At 42.8% G+C, this 9,643-nt stretch overlaps 1 protein-coding gene across 10 annotated transcripts in view; it reads right to left on the bottom strand.

Annotated features, from left to right (window-relative positions):
* Positions 1-7,837, bottom strand: part of CHUK (component of inhibitor of nuclear factor kappa B kinase complex) — a 42,347-nt gene extending 34,510 nt beyond the window's left edge. For 8 of the 10 annotated variants that reach the window (XR_015155185.1, XR_015155184.1, XR_015155183.1 and 5 more), the window contains exons 1-3: positions 7,692-7,837; positions 2,335-2,429; positions 644-758 (exon numbers count right to left, since the gene is read on the bottom strand). Coding sequence is in view for 6 of the 10 variants with exons in the window: in XM_086377235.1 (XP_086233361.1) it covers positions 644-758; positions 2,335-2,429; positions 7,692-7,796 (315 nt within the window). In the remaining 4 variants the exon portion in view is untranslated. The remainder of the gene's footprint in view (positions 1-643; positions 759-2,334; positions 2,430-7,691) is intronic. The other 2 variants (XR_015155186.1, XM_086377236.1) reach the window with 1 other exon arrangement.
* Positions 7,838-9,643: the final 1,806 nt, after the last annotated feature.

The raw sequence follows: 9,643 nt of genomic DNA on the forward strand, positions 1-9,643 counted from the left end.
GAAATTTTACAAGGTTGAAAAATCTCACAGATAAATATATAAAAATAGTCATAGGATATTTAAAATAATAGCCATTTTAAATATATAAAAAGAGCTCCAAGGTGGCACAGCAGGAGCCATGGGTTTGATTACGATTATTGGATGGGGATGACCTCCTGGAGAATGAAATGGCAACTTATTCCAGTATTCTTGCCTGGGAAATCCTATGGACGGCCCATGGGGTCACAAAAGAGTTGGACATGACTTAGCAACTGAACAACAACAACAACTGGTAGATTTAAAATGAGATGGGAAAGATTTGCAACAGAGAAACATCAACACTTTACACATTGACACTGTGATCTAAAACCATCAGTACAGTCCCATCCTGCAAACACCACTACCACCAACAAAAATATTCATGTTCTAAAGCAGGGGTCAGCAAACATTACCTGTAAAGGGCCAAGAGAGTAAATTCTTTAGGCTTCCAAGTCATGCAATCTCTGGCACCACTACTCGACTCTGCTACTATTGTAAGAAAGCAGCCACAAAAACAGACAACAGGCCATAGTTTACTGACTCTTACTCTAGATTATTGTACTGAGTGGGATTCAAATACTGCTAGAGTTCGTGATTTACTATCTCATCAAAACATCCACACTACCTTCCGGAGATCTCCTCCAGAACAATATTCCATTGCTAGCAGAGGCACATCGTTAATCAAAAAATTCAATTCCTCAGGAACGTCACAGGCCTTTACAACATTGGCGTGGTTCAACCTAACAAGGGGAAAGCATTATAATAAAAAATTTGTTTCCAGTGAAAAGGGACTGAGTTTGAAATTGTAGTTATTTGGGGGCAGTGAGGGGACGAAAGACTGACTTTATTTATAATGTTCTAATTTCTCATTTGTATAATTAAAAATTGATATTGTGTAAAAGTTTTTAATTTGTGTACAAATACATGTTTTTCAATAAATATTGAATCACATTATATATGTTTCCTAACATCTTTTTTTAAACTTAGTAATATATCATATCACCATCATCATCACACAGTGGTCTCCAAACTGGAATAGATTCCCATGGCCCAGGGACCTAAAGAAACAGAATTTCCATGTGTAGAGCCTGAGGATTTGTATTGTTAAAAGGTTTTTCTAGTGATTCTGCCACATAGCCAAGTTTGAAAACCATTAAAATGCATTGAGAACTCTGAAGTCAAAAAGTGCTTATTTCAAATCCAGAGTCTATTACCTATCAGTTATATGACTATAAGCTTCAACTTTTTCTTTAGCAAAGAGATAATGCCTAAACACAGGGTTGCTGTGACAACGAGAAGATATGGGTAAGCCCTTATTAGCATTCTACCTGTGGATGTTTTAAAACATAGCCACTTCTCCCTTCAAGAGCTGAATTCTCTTTCCCTGAAGTAAAGGCTATATTAAAGGACTGATTTCTAACAAATAGAAATTATTTGGAAAGGATAGAGTGTAGCTTCTGAGGGAAGATCATAAAAATATGTCCGCCTGCTCGCTCTCTCTCAGATCACTGACTTTGGGGAAAGTTAGCTGCTATGTTATGAAGACATTCAAATTTCCCTATGGAAAGAGAGGCACATGTGATGGGGCACCAATGCCTCTAGCCAACAGACACTAAAGGAGCTTTGAAGTGGATACTCCAGCCCCACTCAAGCCTTTGGATAACTGCAGCCCCAGTCAACATTTTGAGATGTTTCAGGAGGCATCTCTTGAGTCAAAACCACCTAAGTCACTCCCAAATTCCTAAACCACAGAAAGTGTGAGACACCAAACTTCTGTTGTTTTAACCCACTAAGCTTAAGGATAATTTTTTTTACAAAGCAATGGATATACTATTTAACAAAAGTAGGTGAGAGTAAAAAAATTTTTTTAATTAAAAGTAGTGACCGCTATTTAACTATAAAGTATAACAGATAAGCACTGCCTGAGACCCAACGGAAACAGATTCTGCCCTCAGAAAGCTGAGTCTGATAATACCTAGCTGACATTTTATTTTATGTTTTTGGAGCATAGAAAAATTTACAGCAAGGCCATGCAAGGAAATGGTGGCTCATGCTCTAAAAAACTCCAAGTTCCCTGAAGGGCTTTTTGTTTTTCTTCAATATTATACTATTATTACCTAGATAACTATTTAAACAAAACCTACTTAAGCATGATGTGATGTTATTATTTGAAATAAAACACACATATTTAATGAGAAGGAGAAAAATATGCCCCCCAAAAGATTCAAAGAAGAATGGATTCCTAGCCTCCTTCCCTATGATGACATCTGGGTGGGTTGCAAAACTGGGGAAACTTAAGTCATCAAGTACACTTACTTCTTCATGATCTGGATTTCATGGCACCACCGTTCTCTGTTTTTGGTACTTAGCTCTAGGCGACAAGACTTAATTGCTATTTTGAGATCAAGTTCCTGCCAAAATAGAAAATCAACAGAAGATTATAAATTAGGTTCTTGTGCAGATTTACTTGCTATCAAAGAAATGCCAACTTGGGGAAACAAAACTCTTTTAGCTTTACTAATTAAACAGAAGATTATAAATTAGGTTCTTGTGCAGATTTACTCGGAGAAGGCAATGGCACCCCACTCTAGTACTCTTGCCTGGAAAATCCCATGGACTGAGGAGCCTTGAAGGCTGCAGTCCATGGGTCGCTGAGGGTCGGACACAACTGAGCGACTTCACTTTCACTTTTCACTTTCATGCATTGGAGAAGGAAATGGCAAACCCACTCCAGTGTTCTTGCCTGGAGAATTCCAGGGACAGGGGAGCCTGGTGGGCTGCCATCCACGGGGTCGCACAGAGTCGGACACGACTGAAGTGACTTGGCAGCAGCAGCAGCAGCAGATTTACTTGCTATCAAAGAAATGCCAACTTAGGGAAACAAAACTCTTTTAGCTTTACTAATTAAACATATTTATCCACAGTTCTCTTGAGCCAATGCTTCTGCCAAGTAAGCCATGAGACTATTAAACTAATGCTTTTAAACTGACCTTCAAACACCAAAGCACACAAGCAAAAAGTTACTGAGGCTGATCCTGTAACAGATCTCTTCAGAACACCATCTCATACATGCTGCTAGAACATAAAAAGACTCTGTCTCCCCAACAACCCCTTTCTGAATTTAGTCAAGGCAGCTACAAACGGTTCCAGGTTCCCACATAACTAGAATGCGGAGAATAATTCAGGGCTCCCTGCCTCAACAGTAGGAAATAGTTTTAATATGACCAAATCTAATACAAAAAAACTCCAAAACTATTTCCTAATTTTTGCATTTCAAATGACATTGAAAGACTCCTAACAATGGTTGTGTATTTCCATGTCTAGAAAACGGACCTAACAGCTCTTGCCTCTATGACTAGTAATTTAGCCAATTCTAACTGAAATTAAACCCAACCTGATGTACATTACAGGAAGCAGCCAAACCTCATCACATTCTGGCAACAGTAATAATGCAGCCCAGGAACAGGAAGCAAGACACAATTTGTATAGGATGGTCTGAAATGGGGGCCGGCAAGAAATGAGATAACTGATGTATAGAGCGAGAGTAAGGAACTAGGCCAGACTACAGCCCAACCTAACCAGCGTCCTCCCTTCCTTCAGCCTCTCGTTATGAGTAGATGCTGAGCTGCTGCTAGGTCCTGTGTACGTTTTTACCACTATGGAGTCAATCTGGTACAACCATGAACAACATTAAGTCCTAAATTCTCATATGAGTAAGGCAGAAAGCTATCTATTTCAAAAAGATTTCATCCTAAAGTATCCTTCAACCTCTCAGTTTATATTTCAGCTACTCTCTGAAGGTCTTCCTCACTTTTCACGGAGAATGCTCTGTGGAAAGTTTATACATGTCCAGCAAAACAAAAAAAGAAGAGTTTGGTGCTTTAAAAAAAAAAAAAAAGGTAACAGCAATAGGCAGGAGATGAATGGTGGTGATGGCTGCACAAAATGTGAATGTACTTAATGCCACAGAACTGTACACCTAAAGATGGCTAAATGGCAAATGTTATGTATATTTTACCACAATAAAAAATTGGAAAATACTAAGCTAAATTATAGAGAAGGCAATGGCACCCCACTCCAGTACTCTTGCCTGGAAAATCCCATGGATGGAGGAGCCTGGTAGGCTGCAGTCCATGGGGTCGCTGAGGGTCAGACACGACGGAGCGACTTCACTTTGACTTTTCACTTTCATGCATTGGAGAAGGAAATGGGAACCACTCCAGTGTTCTTGCCTAGAGAATCCCAGGGACGGCAGAGCCCGGTGGGCTGCCATCTATGGGGTCGCACAGAGTCGGACACGACTGAAGTGACTTAGCAGCAGCAGCGGGAAGCTAAATTAGTTTCTATTAGTTTCTTTACTATAGGACTTCACAGAGCTTTTAATATGCTATTGTGGGTTATGACTCTCCAATGAAGAAACATTATATGCATCATTTATAGAATGTATTCGGAGAAGGCAACGGCACCCCACTCCAGTACTCTTGCCTGGAAAATCCCATGGGCGGAGGAGCCTGGTGGGCTGCAGTCCATGGGGTCGCTAAGAATCGGACACGACTGAGCGACTTCACTTTCATTTTTCACTTTCATGCATTGGAGAAGGAAATGGCACCCCACTCCAGTGTTCCTGCCTGGAGAATCCCAGGGATGGGGGAGCCTGGTGGGCTGCCATCTATGGGGTCGCACAGAGTTGGACACGACTGAAGCGACTTTGCAGCAACAGCATAGAATGTATTGACCACAGTATCCTTTTTTCAAAGCATTTTACAAGATTAGTTTTTCCAAACACATTGTGAGAAGTGCCACCCTATATCCTAGGAAGAGTTCTTTGGTTATTTCACCATGCTTCTACATCACTTTACAAATACCTTCATTATATAGGTTGCCACATTGTACTTCAAGTGTTTCTGTGTCTACTTCTCTCACTAGACTTGAAATTCTTTGAGGGAAGAAAATACTGTTTTTGTTGATTCTGGTACCATCAGCTGTCAGCTACCCAATAATCAGTTAAATAAACCATATTACATCCTTTTCTCTTTCTCGTTGTGATTTAAGAGGGGGTAGGTGAAATATTGAAATGTGGCTTCCACCAAAACACAAGGATTTGAAAGCCAAACTCAAAGCTCTAATTGGAAAAGTAATGATACTATTTCCAAGTCTTACCACAGAGTATTCTCTTCTCACTACAGACTCAGTTGTCAAATGTCCCAGTTCTGGGGAAGGGCCACTGTGAATATCTGGAAAGTTCCCAAGAGATTTCTAAGATTCTAGAGGAAGCTAAATCTCTTCATTTAAACAGTGATGAATTCCAAAGACACATCCTCTGGTAACACATCCTCTGGTATGTTGGGAGGAGAAAATTAGGGAGGAATTATTGTTTAAAGACTCATGTCCTGGAGGCTCAGATGGTAAAGAATCTGCCTGTAATATAGGAGACCCAGGTTCAATCCCTGGGTCAGGAAGATCCCCTGGAGAAGGGAATGGCAACCCACTCCAGTATTCCTGCCTAGAGAATTCCATGGACAGAGGAGCCTGGCGAGCTACAGTCTGTGGGATCGAAAACAGTCAGACAGGACTGAGCAACTAACACTTGCTCTTTCTTTCATTGTTTAAAGGGTACAGAGTTTCAATTTGGGAAGATGAAAAAATTCTGGAAATAGAGGGTGATGGCTGTTGCACAACAATGTAAACATACAATGTCACTGAACAGTACACTTTAAAAGGATTAAAATGTAACTTTTATGTTATATATATTCCATCACAATTTTTTTTTAAATTTTAATGTATTCATTCATCCCCAGCCAGGAACCAAGCAAAGCAGTCACATAAACAGGCGAGCATGCAAACTCCTTTTTCTTATGACCAGACTGATGGGCAGGTTGATAACAAAGCCACAGGCAACATTCTGCTGGAATGTACTTGGCCCCCTCTCTTTACTCTTTGAATGCCTTGTGTCTGATAGTTAAAATTATTAAATTTACTACTTGTCTGGCTGTCAAAGTACTTAATGCCTGGTCCTTCACCTTCCTTTCTCCCTCTCTCCAAGACTCTCTCCTATGCTCTACTAGAAACATGCTTCACAAAATTTCCTGTTATATCAGTGACATTTGTCATTGTATAACTGCCACACAAACAGACCTAATCCTCCCAGGTAGACTCCCATCTACCCTACCCCTCCCTATGCTGTGAGCTCTCTACTCACATTCATACTTCTTAGGACAGCAAATCATGATTCCCCCTCTTGAATCCACTTCTTAGGTCATAGGCCAATACATTTTAGAAACAGCTTAACTGTTCATCTTGTCTTATATGTTTTTCCAGAAAGATTTACCTTTTACAAAAAATCTTCGAGAACACCACTTTTATCTTGACATTTCCTTTTTTTAACATCAGTTAATGATGATGAAGATGATGACAACAGCAACAACACAGCAGCAGCAGGAGCTAACATCTGAGAGCTTACCATGGGCGTGGCACTTATAAACATCTTATTTAACTCTCAGACTCATGATGTATATACATTATTATAACCATTTTACATATGATAAAATAAAAGCTATACTGCAGGGAATATTGTTCCAGGGTCTATAAAGCTAATGGGTCTGAAAATGTCCTTCAAGAGAGCATGTGCTGTGCTAAGTCTCTTCAATTGTGTCCAACTCTTTGCCTCGCTATGGACTACAGCCCACTAGGCTCCTCTGTCCCTGGGATTCTCCAGGCAAGAACACTGGAGTGGGTTGCCATTTCCTCCTCCAAGGGATTTTTCCGACCCAGTGGTCAAACCGTGTCTCTTCTGTCTTCTGCATTGGCAGGCGTGTTCTCTACCACTAGCACCACCTGGGAAGCCCTCAAGAGAGCACCGACCCCCTCAAAGGCAGTGCATAAGGCTGCATGCATGTGCGTCTGTGCATTTGTCTGGGGAAAAGGTTCATAGCTTTTATTGGTATATGAAAAGACTGGCTCACACATGATCGTTAGATGCTGCTACCATGGTTAAACATTTTCAGTTATTTTTAGTTAAATTGAAGCACAATTTCCGAGTCTAATGTTAACTGTCTTCACCTGCTAGAGGACCTCACCCTCTATCTCCTCCCCTTGTGAATCCACGATCATTTTCACCAGGTGTTCCCTACTTAGAAAGCATCCCCAATTCCAAAGCCCCAACACCCAATGAAACCAAAAGCTTGACTGCAGACCCACTATGACACCGTCCTTGTCTACTCCAGGCCCTACAGACATCACAAGCCCTGCAAGCACACACAAAAAACACACACATTCCAACAGGCAGCCCCATCTTCTCAGCCACTTGTGCTCACAATATGTGCACACTCTGATATGTGTGTACCTCCCACACCCTGACTATATTCAGAGGGACACGTACGTGCCAGCACGCTCGGTAAACACATCTTGACAGTCATAACAAAAGTTCTCCCTAATAGCTCTCTCTCACACACTGCCCAGAACTCAGATAAACCTCGGACTCAATCCCAGGCTCACAAATACAATCAGTCCTCTGTCCTCTCTCTCTCTCACACACACACACACACACACATATACTGAGGCTCACTGGCCCACGACACTGCCCCACCGACAATCTCTCACGTACTGACAGGCACTGTGTTCCACAGGCGCCCTGACAAACACCCACCGCCGCTCCCTTGCGCGCCCCGCCTCACCCGATGTTGATACAGGCAGACGTTCCCGAAGCCGCCGGTGCCCAGCCGCTCCCGCATCTCCCAGGGCCCGCCCGCGCCCGGCCGCAGCCCCGGGGGCCGCTCCATGGGGCGGGAGGGCGAGCGGCCTGAGGCTCCGCCACTGTTTCGAGGCCGGTTCCGGGCCCGCAGAGGCTCGCGCGTCTTTCTTCTCGCGAGAAGCAAGCGTCATTTCCGGTAACTGCGGCAGCGAAAAAGCCCGCCCCGAGCCCCGCCGGCGAAACGGTAGGGAGGAGGGTGGGTACTTTAAATCCCCTCTCTCAAAAAGTTCCCTAGGCATCGTCATAGCTGAGAAAACCCACATGTGTTTTCCCAATCTTCAAAAATATAAGCTCTCCAAACAATTCCCTTAAAATCACTTTCCAAGTCAGTCTTTGCCGTATTCGTCTTTTCTAAACTTAAGGTTGTCCCCACCCTTGTCTACGCTTCACCTTATTTCAGACCTTTCCTCCAGCCCCACCAGCCGCTGAGCTGCCACTGGTAAAGGCCACCGAGGATTTAAATATTGGGAAATCCGAAGAACTAGAAAGAATTCTGCGCTAACAGGCCCGCTGATGCATTAGGCGTCATAGTTCATTTTTCTTTTCTTCTCTTAAATGACTTCGTATGCACCTGTTCTAGGATCTCCCCTATAACCCCAAACAACTCAAGGATGTGACGCTGTTCCGGAGTAAAGAATGCTCCGCCTGACTTCGGGAGCTTTTCCCTAAAAGCCTCACGGAGCTTGCTGTCAGGCGTACCTCCAGTTGTGGGTTTGCCAGCACGGAAGTTCCTCATTGTGGGGTTGTTTCCGACACGCCAGGCAGAGCTGGAGGCAAGCTTCCGATAGCTATTGGTGCAACAGTAATTAAGTGCGTCCGAGTGGCAGACTGCCTTAGAATAGGGGCGCCAACTCCCCATTCTCGCTTTGAGTGTTGTACGCTTCATGGAAGTTGATCTCATCAGTCACTCCAAGGTATATCGGCATGGAATCAAATTCTCTAAGTGAGAGTTTCCTTAAGCCTGGTCATTTGCCCCTCCTTTGAGATTATGTGCACTTGGACCATCATTTGTGCAGCCTGGGTTGTGAACTTAGAATTCAGCTAACGTTTTGTGACATGACTGCCACTAAAGATGTAGCATGTTGAGACTTCTAAGGTGGATACAGTAGGTGCACCACAGTAGTGTTGCTGTTTTGAAAGCACTGAATGGACATTGTTATAGCAAATGTCTGTTGTCCCCCAGATCCCTGAATATTGCAGCCAGGATGTTGAACACTGTAAGATACAAACCATGTTGTATAGTAGTTCACCACTAACCTGTGTGTAGTATCCAAAATTCTGATTCCCATATATGCTTGCTAGCCATGGAGCTGGAGCATCAGTCTTGAAGGTGGCACACAGTACCACCAAAAGCATGTCCCTTCTAGCTGGGCAGACTACACAGATTGTGGCAGACTATCCAAACAGAATGAAGTCCTCATTTGCTAAGTGGGCAGCATCTGGCTCTGGAGTGTATCTGATAGGCATAGGTAGGGCCAAAATCCCTAATTCTTACTTGGAAGAGCTATGAAGGGATGCTGAAGACCCTTAAGTGGCCATCTTTGCAGGAACTGAGTTGTTTCCGATAGTTCACTTTTTGAGGTTTTTCTGAATTAAAAAAAAAAAATCCTGGCTGGTTACCTTCAGGCTCTATCATCTTGAAGCTTGCCAGCTTGTTTTTTCATGTGTAAAACAGAGGTAATAATACCTACCTCATAGCTATCTTATGAGGATTAAGTAAGAGTGTCTGGGCCGTAAGTGCCCAGTGTATAGGAGCAGTTATTTTTCTTTGGCTTCTAAGATAAGGCATTCTCTTGTGATCACTCTCTCTCTGCTCTTTTCCCATGTACTTCTTGGATGACTCGATTTCCAGGCACTCCTTAAATACTGATATTT

The sequence above is a fragment of the Bos grunniens genome, chromosome 26 (genome assembly GCF_055505025.1).
Source record: "Bos grunniens cultivar Pamir isolate PY7600 chromosome 26, Bosgru_T2T1.0, whole genome shotgun sequence".
NCBI lineage: Eukaryota > Metazoa > Chordata > Mammalia > Artiodactyla > Bovidae > Bos > Bos grunniens.